This window comes from Ranitomeya variabilis, chromosome 6 (assembly GCF_051348905.1).
Source record: "Ranitomeya variabilis isolate aRanVar5 chromosome 6, aRanVar5.hap1, whole genome shotgun sequence".
Lineage (NCBI taxonomy): Eukaryota > Metazoa > Chordata > Amphibia > Anura > Dendrobatidae > Ranitomeya > Ranitomeya variabilis.
This window is the reverse complement of record NC_135237.1, coordinates 59,511,374-59,531,356: the sequence shown is the minus strand read 5'-3', so window position 1 is coordinate 59,531,356 and position 19,983 is coordinate 59,511,374. Positions and strand designations below refer to the sequence as shown.

The window sequence follows — 19,983 nt, the reverse complement described above, 5'->3', positions numbered from 1 at the left end:
CAAAAAAAAGTAGGATTCTGACTCGTTGGTACTATACCCCTGCCAGACTGGCAAAAATTATTATTAAGTCTTATCCACCAGATTGTTGGAGGGGATGTGGTCATCGTGGCAGTTTAGTTCATATTTTGTGGCATTGCCCTTATATTAGACCCCTATGGACGCATATATCGAACTTAATCAATAAAATTCACTCCACGGATGTCACATTATCTCCACAACTGGCTTTATTGTCTTTGGACACCCAATCAATCTCACCATCCTTGGTGGCGATTATTACTCATATCCTGCTTATTACCAAAAATTCTATTGTTTATCACTGGAAGGGACCAGATCCCCCTTTATTTCAGGATATTGTGGATAAAATCTACACTCAATTCTTATGAACATAAATTGGCCCCGATTGATAATAAATTTGAAAAATACTCTAGAAAATGGTCCAGATGGATAGAATTGTGCTCTCAAACTTAATAAAGTTCTGTTTTTATGTATACAACACTGATTGTTCACAAGGACTTGCAAGTCCTTCATGTTCCCTTCTTTTCCCTTTTATCCTTTTACCCTTTCCTTTCCCTCCTTCCCCTTCTACAAATGTTTCAAATGTTCAATAAAAAGATTGAAAAAGAAAAAAAGTAGGATGAGTCCAGCTGATAAAAAAGCTAGCCTTTATTCCAAAATCGTATAAAATAGTGACATGGCACCCATTAAAGAGGTTGTCCACTACTCTTACACTGAGGACCTATCCGACCAATGTAAAGGCAGCGGACAACATCAAAACAGGTTGTAAAAAGCAGCATCAGTTCTGCCTAACACACAGTAATAAACCTGGATCTTATGTATAAAATCCAATCTGTAAGAGGGGATGTAGTATAATAAATTGGCAACTTACGTGAATTAACTTTCTGGAGCTTTTGTGGGAACCATCTTGTCCAGGCGATGAAGGATTTAAAGATTTCTGTGATACAATCAAATGTGGTGTATTTAATAATTGTCACGTGTATTAAAAACAAACATCCCAAACAATCACATTGCTGCATTATGGCATTAGCATAATTGGGCAGCACAGTGGCTCAGTGGTTAGAATTTCCGCTTTGCAGTGCTGGGGAGGGTACAAATCCCACCAAAGACAAAGACCAAGTTTGTGTGTTCTCCCCATGTTTGTGTGGGTTTCCTGCGGGTTCGCTGGTTTCTTCCCACACTTCAAAGACATCCTGATAGGGAATGTAAAGCGCTGTGGAATATGATAGTGCCATAAAATATAGGTTAAAGATCGGGGACCATAGTCTGAAAAGGGACAAGTCCGATGCTGCCGCTGGCTGGCTTTTCCTAGCACCGCTCTAGGCAATTGATGGGTATCTCGCTGTGGGAAGTGCCCGTCAATCACCTGCAGTGGGCACTGGGAAAAACAGATGGCCACAGCGGTGCTGGACTCATCTCTGTTTATGGTCTCGTGATCAGCAACCTATACCCTCTGAAACACAGCAATGTTTCAGAGAAAAATATACTTGGCTGCAAACCATGAGCACCATGAGTCAGGTGACAGGTTCCCTTTAAATAGCAGCTATACAGGGGGCTATGAACACTTGTCATGGAAAAAATTACTTTGTTACCATCCGATAAAAAGTTACACCAAGGTTTAGTCTGCAACGTTTATTGATATGGCATTAGTAACCTGCCCCTAGTTTCAAGACTTTCCTCTTGTGGGGTGTTCTCTCAGTAATATAGGCTGGATGTGACATGTGTGTGCACCAAGGGTGCTGCTGTCTTCACTATCTCTTATATGCAAGCACAGCTTCATTCCTGGACCGATTCCCCTTTTCTTTTTTTTTTTCCTCTCTCATGTGCTAACAGACACTGATTCCAAAGTGGTTTTTTTTGCACTTGCACCTTATCATGAGTAAGCTTTTTCAGCTGTGATTTACTTGCACAGGCACTTTGCTGATATATTGTTGTTTTGGCCAGTGAATGAACGTATGGGACTCTTAGGATTCATGTGTTGGGGAGTTTGGCCATGTGTATATGCACTTTGCTGGTACATTGCTTTGCTGGCTTGCTCAAACATATGAGACTTCTATGATTGGCGAGTTAGGCTACTAGATTTATAGAAGTATTATATCTTAATTTCTTTCCCCTCATAATTTGTGATAAACTCTGGCCTGGGCATTACCATTGATTTTTTGCCCAATTGTTCCTATTCCCAGGGTAATATTGTATCTTCTCCATATTCACCTCTTTTTTACTGTGTATGATTTTTGTATAAAATGAATTTTGTGATCAATAAAATGCCAATATATTTTACTAATCCAAAGTCAGCACTACAATTTCTTAGCTTTTGAATCTTTACCAAAAGGTAGAGAGTGATCAGATAGTGGGAAGTGTCATCAGCCGTGCCCGCATGCTCCATACATTTAGGCTGTGTTGTCAATGATTATGCATTTACATGGTCCTATAGTCCTGATCTATCACTTACAGTTTCTGTACGAGTTAATGGCCACTAGCACGACCCAAAGAAAGGAGGGCCAGAACTTAAATGTTGGGGTTTTTTATTCACCCGGTGGTGGTGGAGTCTGTACTCATTATTTGTAACTATACACAAGAAGTAAAAAAAAAAATCCAGTAAAAATAGAGGTAAGGGGACTTTCGTATTGGATGTGGTGCTTTACCTCAACAATATGAGGTCTGATTGCTTTGCGCTCCTTTTTATTCCGATTGATCCCAGCCAAAAAGTGTTCAACCTCCTTTGCTGCGGCAGACATCTGCTGAGGGGTGGCATTCACTGAGCACCTAGTAGGAAAGGAGAACAATGTGGTCGCACCGATACAGACATTCCTAAAAGACTTAAATTCAACTGTATGAGCTTCTACTATAGGGGTCAGACCGCAGGGATCCCAACCGATCAGACGGGGTACTGCACAACCCTGTTCTCACGGACTCGTGGCACTATATCAACCATCTCTGCTGTCCCATAGAGTGGATTCGGGCACGGGGATCTACTTGCCTGGCCACCATTCCAGTCCATTCTAAGGATCAGTGGGGGTCCCAACGGGTGGACCTCCACCGATCAACTAGAAAATGGCGATAACTGAAGCAATAATATAGCACAAACAACCTAACGCTCCAATTGCCACGTGTGTCTCTGACTTCCTGGGAATAAGATCATTTCGTCACCCATCATATCCCTCTATCATATAGAAATAGCTGGCGCACTATAATATCCATAAATAAATAAATATTGGGGGTGCATAAAGTGGCTGATAGACGAGCAATAATAACAGAAGAAAAGAAAGCCACTATAATATATGCACACCACCAAATATAGAGTGAATCAAACAAGCTTTATTGATAACATATAAAAACAATTAAAAACATGTAAACAAAACTCCCTCCGTATGCATACTCCCAACGCTACTCAGTATTACACACAACTTCCATATAAGTCTGACTTCCCCTGACGAAGCTGTGTTTAACAGCGACACGCGTTGGGCTCTCCCTCCGTTATTCCACACTCCCTGTTTGCTCAGTCCTGGTTATTTTTAGGATGGGTGTCAGCTTTCTACCTTGATCAGCTTTTTTACCTTGATCAGTATTTTTTTGGTGACCGCAGCATGATCCCTCCTCACTCTCCGCACAGGTGACAGGTGTGCTTGGTGGGTGAGATTCTGTCCTTCCTTTCCATCTGGGGCTACTATTTGCCAGATTGTCTTGTGCTCTATATGCTCATATTTTGGGGGGAGTATTACAGCCTGGGGGTTTCTTGTGGCGGTTTGACATTACTCTGTTATTGACAGGTATGGTTCTGAGCATAATGTGACGGACTTGCCAGTAACTACCAAATTATGTACACACTATTGACCAAATGTTATATTTGATACATGTCCTCCACTATCATATGGAAGTTGTGTGTATTACTGAGTAGTGTTGGGAGTATGCATACGGAGGGAGTTTTGTTTACATGTTTTTAATTGTTTTTATATGTTATCAATAAAGCTTGTTTGATTCACTCTATATTTGGTGGTGTGCATATATTATAGTGGCTTTCTTTTCTTTTGTTATTATCCATCATATCCCTCCTGACAGCTCTCAGACACCTCCTGTCCGCACCAGGCTCCACCAGGTTTGTTCCTCTAAATGTCCTTTGTGTACACGAAAGAAAGCATCAAAACAAATGCACCAACGCCTCCAGTAATTGGTACCAATAACCTCTCTTTAATGACTGTCACCATATTACATGTTGCAGACACTTTGTGCACCTTGCCCCTGGCCTGCAGAAAAGACGCACGGCCTAACATGCAGGTTTAAAAAAAATTAGTGTGGACATTTCTGACACAAAATAAGCCATTTACAGATAATCATGCAGACCGGGCAGTAAAATAAGACAGATTTATCCGTCAGCACGAAGAACACTGCTAAATGGAGCATTTAAAGGGAACCTGTCACCAGGAGAAAGTGGCCAGCTTTTGCCCTCATTCTTTTCCCACTTTTTAATGTTCCTTACAGCTCCAGAGATATGGGCCTTTTTATTTTGTGGCCTGAAGTGGGCGTGGCTGACGGGATACTGCAGGGGCGTGTCATTCAGCACCTCTGCATAATTATCCTGTGAGCCACGCCCCCTGGGTAAAGACCATGTAAATTAGCACTAAATAAAAAGGCCCGTATCTCTGAAAACCATATAGTGGATTTAAACAAAAAAAATATATATATAATAATAAAAATAAATTATATATATATTATATATATATATATATATATACATACACACACACAATTTATAAGCGAACATCATATATATTTACATCTCCCTTCAACCCCCCAAGGTGCTGCTTAGTTTTCACAGTGTGTAGTTTGGAGTTTAGCATATAGTCAGACATATTTGTTCAGATGATTGACTGAAAAGTGTGCAGCGAATTACAGTTGCAGCAAAAATGAGTTAATAAATATCCACATGCTACTGAGAAAAAAAACCCAAAACCCTACAGTTAAAGGGAAGGTGCCATCAAAAAAAATTTGTTTCCAGCGATTGAAAAAATGTAAAGAATTAATGTTTACATTTTCTTAAAAAATATTATCATTTGTTTTTAATTTAGTAAAATATGAAAAATAATTTTAAAAGGTTTGGCATTTCCACTTTTAAACACTAGGGGGAGCAGCTAATGAAATTTGACAAAAACCTAGTGTACAACTAGTTCACATTACTGCACTGCAGTAATTATGGGCCGAGTCTGCTGACATGTGTGATGTCTCCTCTCCTCCCCTTCTGGTGTTTGCTAGGGGATGAGAGGATTCAGGAACACAGTGAGCAGCCATTTTGTTGGTGACTGCAAAGTTATACTGACAAGTAGACAGTCACCGAAGATGGCAGGCAGCAAGGATTCTGGGAGATATGTGGTGGAGGGAGCAGGGTGACAGCAGCACAGAGTATTTCAGGAGAGCAGTGTGCTGGTCTATGGGGGGCACCCTGTTTGGTGCGCAGAGCAGCCAGGGATTGTACATAGAGCGCTGTCTTTTATACACATGGATGGACCATCTCCTCAGAAATCCAGGAAACATTTCTGCTGATTGATGGCCTGTTCTGATCCAGGCTTTGCATGCAGACCCCATTCCCCTCCTCAGATCCTGTCTTCTCCATCCTGTCCTGGCGATGTGTGAAAGCGAGGCGACAGGCGCAGTCCGGGGTGATGCTGGGAAGGAAATGTAGCCTTATAGTAACGATAAACATGAGACCCCTCTCTTCAGCTGCCTTACCAGCCCTCCCCTGACGGCACCTAACTGGAGGTCATGCTGCCCCCTCTATTACCCCAGACCCGCGTGCAGCTGCTCAACCGGAACCACCCTAGATTTGGTCCCCTTTCTGCAGATAATACTTCCATAGTGTTCTCACATAATACCGCCATATAGATCACTCATAATACCGCCGTATAGAGCACACATAATACTGTCCTATAGTTCTCACATAATACCATCGCAAATAACGACGCCAGAGTGTTCTCACATAATACCGCCATATAGAGCACACATAATACCGCCATATAGAGCACACGTAATACCGCCATATAGAGCATACCGCCATATAGATCTCACATAATACCGCCATATAGAGCACACATAATACCGCCATATAGAGCACACATAATACCGCCATATAGAGCTCACATAATACCGCCATATAGAGCTCACATAATACAGAGCACACAATACCACAATATACTTCACACAATACCGTCATATAGATCTCACATAATACCACCAGTGTTCTCACATATCGCCATATAGATCACACATAATACCACCATATACATCACATAGTACCGCCATATACTTCTCACAGAACGCCGCCATATAGATCACACAACGGGGGAGAGGACTGCATAGGAGAGGATTAGATACACAGCTCAGTCAGTATCATACAGGATAGGATTAGATACAAGGCTCAGCACAGTATCACATAGGATAGGATTAGATACATGGCTCAGCAGACGGCATCACACAGGAGAGGATTAGATACACAGCTCAGTCAGTATCACACAGGATAGGATTAGATACATGGCTCAGCACACAGTATCCCACAGTAGAGGATTAGATACACGGCTCAGCACAGTATCACACAGGGTAGGATTAGATACAAGGCTCAGCACAGTATCACACAGGATAGGATTAGATGCATGGCTCAGCAGACAGTATCACACAGGAGAGGATTAGATACACAGCTCAGCACAGTATCACACAGGAAAGGATTAGACACATGGCTCAGCAGTCAGTATCACACAGGATAGGATTAGATACATGGCTCAGCAGACTATCACACAGGAGAGGATTAGATACACAGCTCAGACAGTATCATACAGGATAGGATTAGATACAAGGCTCAGCACAGTATCACATAGGATAGGATTAGATACATGGCTCAGCAGACGGCATCACACAGGAGAGGATTAGATACACAGCTCAGTCAGTATCACAGGAGAGGATTAGATACACAGCTCAGTCAGTATCACACAGGAGAGGATTAGATACACAGCTCAGTCAGTATCACACAGGAGAGGATTAGATACACAGCTCAGTCAGTATCACACAGGAGAGGATTAGATACACAGCTCAGCAGACAGTAACACACATGGGAGGAGATACACTGCTCAGAGTCAGCACCACAAGGGATAGAAATAGATTCCCTCTCCCCCTCCCCACTGATACTTACGGCTCCCTGCTGAGTCCTTTCTTCTCCCTCCCCTCCTTGGTCTTCTCCTCCTCCTCCTATAGCTGCAGGGCTCCTGCGATTATCCTGGGAGCTGGAGCTCACAGCTGCAGTGTGAGCTCCAGGAAGATGGCGCTGATCTCCTGCCTCTGCTGTGCAGGACGGCTCAGGGGGCGTGGCCAGACACAGCAGAAAGCAGCTTATAATGCAAGCTATAGAGTCGGCTCCCGACCGCAGATCTCTATGCCCTGGGCTGCCGTAAATGCAGAGTAAGTGACGTGCAGCTTCACTTACACTCCTGCAAAGCAAAATGGCGGCGCCCAGTGGCTTAAAAAAAAATTAATAATAAAAAAAATGTTAAAGTTAAAAAAAGGAAGTTTGTATGAAAAATAATTGTTTATATAAACAATTATTTTTAATACAAAAAATAAAATGCGGCACCTTTCCTTTAAGGTAGACCTTTATGCAACGGTGAGTTTATGCTGAGGATTTTGACCTCCAACACACCCTTACACTGCATAGTGGGCTATATACAGCAAATCAGTCACCAGGATCCATGGCAAATCCAGATAGAGCTCACGCAGATTTTGCAGCAGATATTGATGCAAATTTGTCAGGGACTGCAGCAGAATATTTGTGTATAAGGCCATGTTCACACGTTCCTGATTTCCCTGCTGTTTTTCTGCACTAAAAACCGCAACTCTTGGCAGAAAACGCAGGTGCGGTTTTTGGTGCGTTTTTTGATGCGGTTTTTAGTGCGTTTTTTTATGCAGTTTTCTCTGCAGATTGTCTGTGTTTGACACAAATAAAGCTTTAACTGCAGTGGGGAAAAAAAAAAAAAAAAGAAATGATGTCATTTCCTTGTCCAACCCTTTTCTTCTTCCATCCTCCATTTTGGGACTAAACACCAAAATGAGTGGACGTGTTTTGAATGACAGCGCTCCGCAGAGTGCTGAGCGTAGGACAGATCACAGCCTGCGGATCCAGCTCTATCCAGCTATTTAAGTGCCACGTATTTAAGGCTAAGTTCACATTTGCGTTGCGCGCCGCAGCGTCGGCGACGCAACACACAAAAACGCAGCAAAACGCATGCACAACGCTGCGTTTTGCGACGCATGCGTCCTTTTTTTAGTTGATTTTGGACGCAGCAAAAATGCAACTTGCTGCGTCCTCTGCGCCCGGACGCGTGCGCCGCAGTGACGCATGCGTCGCAAAACGCAAGTGCAACGCATGTCCATGCGCCCCCATGTTAAATATAGGGGCGCATGACGCATGCGGCGACGCTGCGGTGCCCGACGCTGCGGCGCAGACTGCAAATGTGAACGTAGACTTAGTGCCACGTATCACGTATTTCAGTGCCACGTATTTCAGTGCCATGTATCACGTATTTAAGTGCCACGTATCACGAATTTCAGTGCCACGAATTTCAGTGCCACGTATCACGTATTTCAGTGCCACGTATTTCAGTGCCACGTATTTCAGTGCCACGTATTTAAGTGCCACGTATTTAAGTGCCACGTATTTAAGTGCCACGTATTTAAGTGCCACGTATTTAAGTGCCACGTATCACGTATTCCAGTGCCACGTATTTAAGTACCACGTATTTAAGTGCCACGTATTTAAGTGCCACGTATTTAAGTGCCACATATTTAAGTGCCACGTATCCCGTATTTAAGTGCCACGTATCCCGTATTTAAGTGCCACGTATTTCAGTGCCACGTATCACGTATTTCAGTGCCACGTATTTCAGTGCCACGTATTTAAGTGCCACGTATCACGTATTTCAGTGCCACATATTTCAGTTGCACGTATTTTTGCTATTGTAAGGTGGCATTAATCCCGGTTAATAATGGAGAGGCGTCAATAAGACGCCTATCCATTATTAATGCTATTAAAATGATCAAAAAAAATATAGGGGGACCCCCCCCCCCCAAAAAAAAAAAAAAATGACATAGGGTCCCCCTATATTTTTAGGCCAGAAAGGCTAGGCAGACTGCTGCGGGCCAATATTTGTGGCCTGGGAAGGGGTTAAAATACCCATGGCTGTTTCCAGGCCATGAATATGAAGCCCACAGCTGTCTGCGTAGCCTTTCTGGCTCAGAAATAAAGGGAGAGCCCCCCCCCCCAAAAAAAAGTGTTGGGGTCCCCCTATATTTTTAGGCCAGAAAGGCTACGCAGACAGCCGTGGGCTTATATTCATAGCCTAGGAAAGGGGCCATGGATATTTGCCCCCCCCTGGCTACAAATATAAGCCCGCAGCCGCCCCAGAATAGGCGCATCAAAATTATGTGCCAATTCCGGCACTTAGCCCCTCTCTTCCCACTCCCTGTAGCGGTGGGATATGGGGTAATGAGGGGTTAATGCCACCTTGCTATTGTAAGGTGGCATTAAGCCCGGTTAATAATGGAGAGGCGTCAATAAGACGCCTATCCATTATTAATCCAATGAAAGGGTTAAAAAAAAAAAACACAAACACTAGAAAAAATTTTAATGAAATAAAGACACCCACTTTTTGACCATATTTTATTGTACGCTCAATCCGTCCTGAAGACCCTCGACCTGAAAAAGACGCAAAATAAAAAAACAAATTCATACTCCCTGGCCCTGTCCGCAGAAATCCATCGAGGGTCCCACGAAGATCTTCCATGGAGAACAGACACATCCAGAGATATGTCTGCTCTCCACGGCTGCAGCAACACACTGACAGGAGCCATAGTTCCTGTCGGTGTGTCACTGCGCATGCGCAAGCGAGTTTACCGGCGGTCATTGACCCCGGCACTCTCGCTTAACGGCAGTGCTGCGTGGGAAAGTTCAACGCAGCTGTACTGCCGTTAACCGAGACGCCGGCGCCATTGAACTCCGGAACAGTACGCGATACACTGCTAGGAGCTTCGCTCCTGGCAGTGTATCGCCGGAGAGCTGGGGATCGGCGTGGGACACTCGTTTTATGGATTCTGCGGACAGGGAGTATGAATTTGATTTTTTATTTTGGGATTTTTTCTAGGGGATCGAGGGCTTCGCCTACAAGTGTGCTGTTGGTGAGTATATACTCTGTGTTATGTGTTGTATGTACTGTATGTCATGTATGTGTATTGTGTGTGTTTTGTGTAACTTTACAACTGTGCTAAGTCGCCGGACACAGGGACAACTCTCCCATCCTAATACCGGATGGGAGTAGTAGTCCCATACGGCGACTTAGCACAGTGGTGGCACTAGCGTCGCATGGGGACACACACACACATACACACACACACACACACATACCAAATCAATCAAACGGCCGACATCGATCCCCATGCGACGGTATGCCTCCATGTCTCTTCGGAACACACTCCGCCCACACACTTCCGCCCACGCACTTCCGCCCGCTTCCCCGCACTTCCTGCTGCAGCGGTTTCTCCACCCATAACCGCAATAAAACCCGCAGATATATTTTTGCGGGCTTGACCTCACAATGGAGGTCTATGGGTGCAGAACCGCTGCAGTTCCGCACAAAGAAGTGACATGGTCCTTCTTTTTTACCGCAGCTATTCAGCGCGGCTTTTTTAGTGAATTTCAGGATCATGTGCACAGCGTTTCCTGTTTTCCATAGGGTTACATTGTACTGTACCCTGCATGGAAAACAGCTGCGGACCCGCAGCGGCAAAATCGCTGCGGTTCCGCGGTAAAAAACGCATTGTGTGAACATGGCCTAAATGTACCTTTAAAAGGCCCCGTATACATCAGATCATTCAGCCAACACCTATGTCTCCTAAGTCCCTCATACACAAACACTAGGAGACAGCTGCTGCTAGACTGCTCTGCTTGTGGCTTAAGGTACCGTCACACTCAACGAGAACGACAACGATCCGTGACGTTGCAGCGTCCTGGATAGTGATCTCGTTGTGTTTGACACGCAGCAGCGATCTGGATCCTGCTGATATCGCTGGTCGGAGCTAGAAGTCCAGACCTTTATTTCGTCGCTGCTCACCCGCTGTCATCGCTGGATCGGCGTGTGTGACACTGATCCAGCAATGTGTTCACTTGTAACCAGGGTAAACATCGGGTTACTAAGCGCAGGGCCACGCTTAGTAACCCGATATTTACCCTGGTTACCATTGTAAAAGTAAAAAAAAAAAAAAAAACAGTACATACTCACCTTCTGATGTCTGTCACGTCCCCCGACGTCCACGCGCTGCTGCAGGGAGCTTACCCTGCACTGACTGTGAGCGCCGGCCGGCCGTAAAGCAGAGCACAGCGGTGACGTCACCGCTGTTACTGCCGGCGCCGCTGACACATTCAGTGCAGGGAAAGCTCTCTGCAGCAGCGCGTGGACGCCGGGGGACGTGACAGACATCAGAAGGTGAGTATGTAGTGTTTTTTTTTTACTTTTACAATGGTAACCAGGGTAAATATCGGGTTACTAAGCGCGGCCCTGCACTTAGTAACCCGATGTTTACCCTGGTTACCCGGGTGCTGCAGGGGACTTCGGCATCGTTGAAGACAGTTTCAACGATGCCGAAGTCTTTCCCCTGATCGTTGGTCGCTGGAGAGAGCTGTCTGTGTGACAGCTCCCCAGCGACCACACAACGACTTACCAACGATCACGATCGCTGGTCGTGATCGTTGGTAAGTCGCTTAGTGTAACGGTACCTGAATACCCCAGAGAACAAAGGAAGCGGCCACTGGAAATCTGAAGCCCCTAATCCTTCTCTCCCCCAACATCAGCTGTCCGGAGAGAATCAGGAGATGCCCACACGGATTAGACTGCCAGCAGCTCCTGTCAACATCTGCCAACACCGCTGACATTAGTCAATGTCTATGGGGGCTTTAAGGCAATGTTCACATGTGGCGTTTTTTGAAGATTTTTTTTAATGCAAATAAAAAGCTAAATTATACAGTACCAGCAAAAGCAATGAGACTTTAGAAGTCTCATGCACACGCTTGTTTTCTTCCTGATCAAATTTGAGAACTTTAACAATTTTTTCCAATCTGCAGCATGTCACTTTCAGTGTTAGGACCGTTTCTTTTTTCACCCATAGAAAGCAATGAAACTGAAAAAATGCTGAAAAATTGCAGTAAACAGGTTTTGCTGTATTTTTGGTGACTAAAACGAACTTTATTAAACATGTACTGTAGACAAATCACACATGTTCCACAAAAAAAAAAGGTACCTTTACCCCCTTAATCCCCGATGCTTTTTTCGGTTTTGCATTTTCGTTTTTCGCTCCCCTCCTTCCCAGAGCCATAATTTGTTTATTTTTCCATCAATATGGATATGTGAGGGCTTATTTTTTGCCGAACAAGTGGTACTTTTGAACAAAACCATTGGTTTTACCATGTCGTGTACTAGAAAACGGGGAAAAAAATTCCAAGTGCAGTGTAATTGCAAAAAAAAAAAAAAAGTGCAATCCCATGCTTGTTTTTTGTTTGGCTTTTTTGCTAGGTTCACTAAATGCTAAAATTGACCTGCGATTGTGATTCTCCAGGTCAGTACAAGTTCATAGACACCAAACATGTCTAGGTTATATTTTATCTAAGTGATTAAAAAAAAAAAAAAATTACTACAAACTTTGCTATAAGAAAAAAAAATTGCGCTATTTCCGATACCCAAAGCATCTCCATTTTTCGTGATCTCAGGTTGGGTGAGGGCTTATTTTTTGCGCGCTGAGCTGACGTTTTTAATGATACCATTTTGGTGCAGATACGTTCTTTTGATCGCCCGTTATTGCATTTTAATGCAATGCCGCGGCGACAAAAAAACCCCATAATTCTAGCGTTGTAATTTTTTTCTCGCTACGCCATTTAGTGATCAGGTTAATCCTTTTTTTTTTTATTCATAGAACGGGCGATTCTGAAAGCGGAGATACCAAATATGTGTAGGTTTGATTTTTTTTCTTTGTTTTACTTTGAATGGGGAGAAAGGAGGGGGTGAGTTGAACTTTTATATATATATATTTAAGATTTTTAAAAACATTTTTTTTCTAACTTTTGCCAAGCTTCAATAGCCTCAATGGGAGGCTAGAAGCTGGCGTACCTGATCGGCTCTGCTACATAGGGGCAATGCTCAGATCGCCTCTATGTAGCTGAATTACAGCTTTGCTATGAGCGGCTACCACAGGGTGGTGCTCATAGCAATCTGGCAACAACAACCATAAAGGTCTTCAGGAGACCTCTGGTTGTCATGACGACGCACTGCTGACCCCCCATCACGTGACGGGGGTCAGCGGTGCGCTCATTTCCGGCCAAATGACCGTAAGCGCTTGTTAAATGCCGCTGTCAGAATTCGACAGCGGCATTTAACTAGTTAATAGGAGCTGGAGGATTGCAATTCGGCCCGCGCCTATTGCGGTCACATATCAGCTGTTGAAAACAGCTGACCTTTCGCAGCTTTGAGGTGGGCTCACCGCCGGAGCCCACCTCAAAACGGGGCTTCTGACCTCGGTTGTACTATTCCGTCTGATGTCAGTATGGGGTTAATTATACTCACATGCGGGGCGGTGCACTCTGATGGGTGTCGCTGGTCTTGGTCTCTTCTTTCGATGCCGTTCTCCTTGCTTCCTGGGGATGACAGGTCCCTATGTAATCCACACAGGGTCCCCCGGCATCGCGCTCCTGCACAGGCGTACTTTACTTCTCTGTCCTGACGAGGACAGAGCAAAGTACTGCAGCGCACATGCGAAAGGTCAAAGAGGAGACCCTGTGTGAATGATGTAGGGGCGCGTCATCCACACGAAGCAAGACAGACGGCAACGATAGAAGAGGACCTGGACCAAGACCAGTGACACCCACTGCCCTGTAGGCGGGTAGAACAAAAGCTCTTTTTCTTGTCTCGCAGGTTGGGTTGGGTGCGTATATACACCATTATAGAACGCGGTATATCAGGCCTGAAAGGTGGCGGCCGTATCTCATATCAGCCAAACCTGGGGACAGGTTCTCTTTAATTGGATATATAACAAGCAGAGGATTTTACAAAATCACTAGAAGGGCTAATATGGATTATATTTTTTTTCCTATATTTACTTGTGCCGGGTTTGTGCCCCTAGTGAACTATAACACTGCAGGAGCGGTGAGTTGGCCATACATGACACTGAACACTGGGGGGATTGACCCTAAGATTGGAGCTGCAGTCAGAGCTCTGGGCATAGTAGGTCCACTGATGTGATGGACCACTCGGCAGCTAAATCCTGTATTCTACGAGGGCCGGAGCTTGATTGTTGCACGGGTCGACAACCTGCAGCACTCCAGAAGTAGTAAAACTACAACTCCCAGTAGTCACGTTACACTCATGAAACGCTGAGAGTACAGCTGCTGTGCCCAAGGTTGTGTACCCTAGCACTGAAAAAATCTGGTTAACAATGAACATCCCAACATAAAGATTTAAAAAAACCAAACAATTAATGCAACGTAGAGCTTTACCTAATGCTGTCGCTTAGTAGTAAGAATTTCCGTATACGTGACATCTTCCGTAGTAACGGGCTCAAATCAGACGTTTCGGCAATCCTTTTCATCATTCTGACCTATTGCAAACACATTGAAAATGATAATGCGCCAATAAAAAGGAAGTCAGAAGTCAAGAAAGGTGCTGCTGAATGCATGAAGCCTTTACCCCAGAAATAGTATAAAGGTCGGCATTTAATGAGTCGTTCTTGGATTTCATTACCTGATCCATGCCATTGAAGAGCTCCTGGAGTTCTCCGGCCGGGGTCAATGTACGGCTTGCTCGTATAGCAGCGTAAGTATGGCCAGAATCTGGGATGCCGTTGGACATCTCCTGTGCGCTCATCCTCACCAATACTCGGAGCCGCTCCTCATCATCAAAACGGGGACTGAGGGGAAAAATAAACTTTGCATTAGCAAAGTTCAGATGGTCCAAGTACAAAGTAATCAAGAATGGTCTGCAATGGCATATTATATATGGAAAAACGACATTACAGCTGGTGTCTCTGCGCTACGATATTAAATAATGTTCTTAAAATTAAATTTAGAATATACCAGAGAAATTGCTACAAAAAAACAACCCAAAAACAAGCTAAAAAGAGGATTAATATACCTGTTAAATATTTCACTCCACAGGTGCATCATGTCGGGCAGATTCCTGTCCAAGCAGAGAGATGAAAACAGCACCCCCTGGTGGAATAAACATATAACACATCAATCACATGAAAGCAGCCAGTCTTGTCCTGCCCAACAAATGGGAATAAAGGAAAACGGATGAGAGACAGGAGTACCACGAAAACGTTATTGTAAAGTCGCTGAGGTCACCTGTTCATAAGTGTCCATGTTAGAGTCATCCGTTACAATGTGCGGACAGACAGACATCCCTCCTGTCGTCAGCTCCATCTGTTGCGCTTGCTCTCGGTAGTTATAAACGCCGCAGCCCATCCTACAGAACACAACTGCGTCAGTCATCACACGGCAAAGCACATCAGTAAGAAAGTTAGTAAAAATAAGCCACATGACCAAGGTAAGTACTGCCACAATAAAACTAACAAAAATCCATATCAGAAGTGATTTATGTAAAGCAGATGTAGCAGAGCTGCACTGGTCATGTATCAGTGTCTAACTATGAACCTGGAGGTAATGTAACCTGGCACAACTTGTGATTTATTTTCCTCCTTGAGGCTGTGCGCCCACGTTGCATTTTTTATGCGTTTCTGCTGCGTTTTTCACCACAACAGAAATGCATAAAAAGCATTCCCATGCAATCCTATGGGATTCCGCAGTTGCTGTGCTCATGATGCGGATTTTCCCGCTGCGGAATCGCATGGCGGTAAAATCCGCAGAATGTTCATTATTTCTGCGGAATCGCGGCAATTCCGCCATCATAGGATTGCATTGAAACGCTCACTTTATGCATGTGACTAAACCTACCATGCGTAAAGTGAGCGCTTCATGTGCGGATGGTACCCAGGATCTGGTGGAGAGGAGACTCTCCTTCAGGTCCTGGGATCCATATTCATGCAAAAATAAGAATTAAAATAAAAAATAGGGATACACTTACCTTTTGATGGCTCCCGGAGTCCTCCTGGCTCTCAGCGGTGCAAGCGTCGGCGTCCGTTCCCAGGGATGCATTGCGTGAATCACCTGAGATAACGTCACGGTCATGCCACCGTGACGTCACAAAGGTCCTTCGCGAAAAGAATCCCTGGGAACGGAACGTACCGGGAGCGCCGCTGAGGAGATAGGGGGGTCGTCGGAAGATGAGAATAACCATATTTTTTTTATTATTTTTAACATTCTATCTTTTACTATTGAAGCTGCATAGGCAGCATCAATAGTAAAACGTTGGTCACACTTGTCAAACACTATGCTTAATAAATGTGACCAACCTGTCAATCACGTTTCCAAGCGATGCTTCAAATCGCTTGTAAAGTAAAAACGCTTGAGTTTTGCGGGAAATGCATGCGAGTTCCGCATGCGTTTTACCCGCGACGTGGGCACATAGCCTGATCCTTGGCTGCTCTTTAGCCTAGCTTTATTACATGTAATACATATAGGACAGAGGCGGTAGTTGGCACGTGACTGTAAATGGGCCAAAAAAACAAAAACAAAAATGCATAAGTGGTCACAGGACATTTGCTCAAACCCCTCAGGTTGTGTATTGGAGGGGGCGCCAAACTGAATTCTTGTCCCTGGTGCAGATAAACCTAGATTCACCTCGGATATAAAACAGCATAATGTATACACACATATATGAAAAAAAAACAAAAAACGTGACACTGAGCCTCACGAATCCCACAATATTCTCTTCTGAGGCCTACTGGTTCCCAACTGGTCTCTTTCTCAACAAACCGTAAATGGCCACTGAGCCAACACTGCGGCCAGCAATTCACTTAGCAGTCATTTCGTCTGTGCCAAATAGGAGCAGAAATAGTAAAGCGAAGAATCAAGAGGTGCAGAACAAGAGCAGCAGAGGACTAGTGGGTAAGTGTGACCTTGTGATTTCCCCACCTAATGCGGACTCTTGGTGCGACCTCATAGTGCAGCAGTGGTTCCTGCCCTCTGGCAGTACACACAACCATCAGGGTGTTACACCCCACCACACTTACTTGGTTATTACAGAGCAGAACAGGGGCACATACGGCTTCAGCTCCTCGGGAAGAGGATTTAGGCTGGAGATTGCTCGGAAATATACCAAGCCATTTGTCGGCTGAGCACAATACTGGACAGGAACCTCACCTGAAATACAACATGTCACAATACAGATTATTTGAGGATGGTCAGACCTCATCTGGAATACTGTGCTCAGTTCACATTAAAAAAAAAAAAAAAAAAACATCGAAAAACTGGAGCAAGTTTAGAGAAGAGCTACCAGGATGGTGAGCGGTCTGCAAACTATGTCCTACGAGGAACGGTTAGAGGATTTGGGAATGTGTAGCTTGCAAAAGAGAAGGCTAAGAGGAGACTTAATAGCTGTCTACAAATATCTGAAGGGATGTCACAGTGTAGAGGGATCATCATTGTTTTCGTTTGCACATGGAAATGGAAACAGGAGAAGCAATGGAATGAAACTGAAAGGAAGAAGATACAGCTCTGGCAAAAATTAAGAGACCACTGCAAAATGTTCAGTTTGTCTGATTTTTCTCTTAATAGGAATATTTTTGAGTAAAATGTAAAATTGTTCTTTTATTCTATAAACTAACATGTTTCCGAAGTTCCAAGCAATAAATTTTGTATTTTTCTGAAAATGAGAAATGGTCGAAAAAAAAAATGCATTGCTTGCCGACCTCCAATAATGCAAAAAACAAAAAATAAAACAAAACAAGTTCATAATCATTTAGAAACAACAATACTAATGTTTTAACTCAGGAAGAGTTCAGAAATGAAGATTTTGGGTACCTACCGTAAAATCTCTTTCTCGGTGCCTTCATTGGGGGACACAGAAAACCATGGGTGTATGCTGCTGCCACTAGGAGGCTGACACTATTCACAAAACGATAGCCCCTCCACAGCAGTATATACCCACCAACTGGCAGGAAGCTCATCAGTTAGTGAGAAAGCAGTAGGAGAAGCAACAGGTATACAACTATCATAACATAACCACAACGAACAATAAACAAGGGCGGGTGCTGTGTCCCCCATTGAAGGCTCCGAGAAAGATTTTACGGTAGGTACCCAAAATCTTCCGTTTCTCTATCACTTCATTGGGGGACACAGGAAACCCATGAGACGTCCAAAAGAAGTCCCAAGGGTGCGTAAAGGTAGCACCGCCAAATCAGAGCTTGGGTCACTGCTGCTTGCAGGACCTTTCTACAGAGATTCGCATAGGACTAAGCCTACATGTGAACCCTGTAAGCACTTGGCAAAGGTATGACAGGAAGGTGGTGGGTGACAGGAGGCCTCCACTGAGCGAGAGGAGTGCGCGGTGATCTTAAATGGATGCGATCTGTCCATTAGTTGGTAGGCTTCAGAATGGCAGAGCGAACCCAGCAGACCTCGATAGACTTGGAAACAGCCCTTTACAAGTATATTCTGAGATTAAGAACAGTGAATCTTCAAATCTGATGGGTGCTGTCCTGAGAAGGTAGATCCAGAGGACTCTACCAGGTCCAGTTTGTTTAGAGACCACTCTTGATGAAGAAAGGGAACAAAAATGGACAAAATAAAGAAAAAAAAACAAAATCAAAACAGTGTCCTCATTGGGGAGAAATGCAAAAAAAAAAAAAATCACTTTAGTCAGAAATGATGGTATCGGACATAACACTACCTTATCCTGGCGACACCCCAGATAAGGAAGAACAAGAGATCTGCGAGCTTGGAAACTCATCAGATAGAAAAAACGGCGTCTGGGAAGGCAACATTCCAGGAAAGGAGTGAAAGACGTCTCGTAGAGGTTTGAATGTTGATTCTTGAAGAACATCGAGTAGTAAATTGAGATCCCAAGGTATTTCCGGAGGCCGGTACAGGGGGAACAGAGTGACCAACTCCCTGCAGAAAGTACTTGATCTGCAAGCAAGACATATAATCTTTCGAAAAGGAATGGAAAAAGCAGACACCTGTCTCTTGGGAAAACTGAAGGACAGGCCAGATCTCAGACCCAAATGTAAGAAGGACAAAATGGAAAAACAGATGAAAGACCCGTGGTGAGGGTCTGATTAGTTACACATCAGAGGAGAAAGATTTTCCACCAACGGTGGGAAATGCGGGAAAAGGAAGGCTTCACAGCTCTGAACATGGTCTGGATAACCTGATTGGAGAAATCGGACGATTTCAGAAACATTGTCTTAGTCATGCCGTTAAATAGAGTGATGGAGAATTCTGGTGGAATAGAGAACCCTGAGAGAAGATCTGGAAAGTCCTGGAGTTTTTACGGAGTGCCCATGAAAAAGTTGATTACTTCTGCATACCTGAGTCTTCTGGGGCGATGAGAATGTTGGGCACGCCTTCACTCTTGATCCTCTGGACCACCCTAGGAGATCAGTGTTAAGGGAGGTAACAGACCAAGGAATTACCAAAGCGCCAGTGCCGATTGCTGGTGTGATTGTGTGATGTGTGATCTGGAGATCACATGAAGAATGTTGTGACTTAGATTGGACTCTATCAGGTTGATGTCGGGAAACCCTCAAAGGAACCACATATCATGGGAGACTGAATGATTCAGGGACTGATCGCCGGCGAAGGGACCCTCTAGGCTGAGAAAATCGGCGGCCCAGATCTCCACTCTTGGGATGTGCAGTGCTAAAGTCATAACCGAATACGCGGCACTTCTGACAATATTGTTTGACTCTGGGTTCTTCCTTGAAGGTTCATCTCTGTCACCGCTGTGACATTGTCAGTTTAGACCCAAAACTAATTGTAGAGAATAGGGTCTTGCA

At 44.3% G+C, this 19,983-nt stretch overlaps 1 protein-coding gene across 1 annotated transcript in view; it reads right to left on the bottom strand.

The window, feature by feature from the left end:
- The window catches only part of PITRM1 (pitrilysin metallopeptidase 1), an 83,355-nt gene that overhangs the window by 6,664 nt on the left and 56,708 nt on the right, over positions 1–19,983 (bottom strand). The window contains exons 16-22 of the mRNA XM_077268536.1: positions 17,218–17,347; positions 15,431–15,551; positions 15,219–15,295; positions 14,829–14,994; positions 14,585–14,685; positions 2,661–2,781; positions 887–952 (exon numbers count right to left, since the gene is read on the bottom strand). Coding sequence (XP_077124651.1) covers positions 887–952; positions 2,661–2,781; positions 14,585–14,685; positions 14,829–14,994; positions 15,219–15,295; positions 15,431–15,551; positions 17,218–17,347 — 782 coding nt within the window. The remainder of the gene's footprint in view (positions 1–886; positions 953–2,660; positions 2,782–14,584; positions 14,686–14,828; positions 14,995–15,218; positions 15,296–15,430; positions 15,552–17,217; positions 17,348–19,983) is intronic.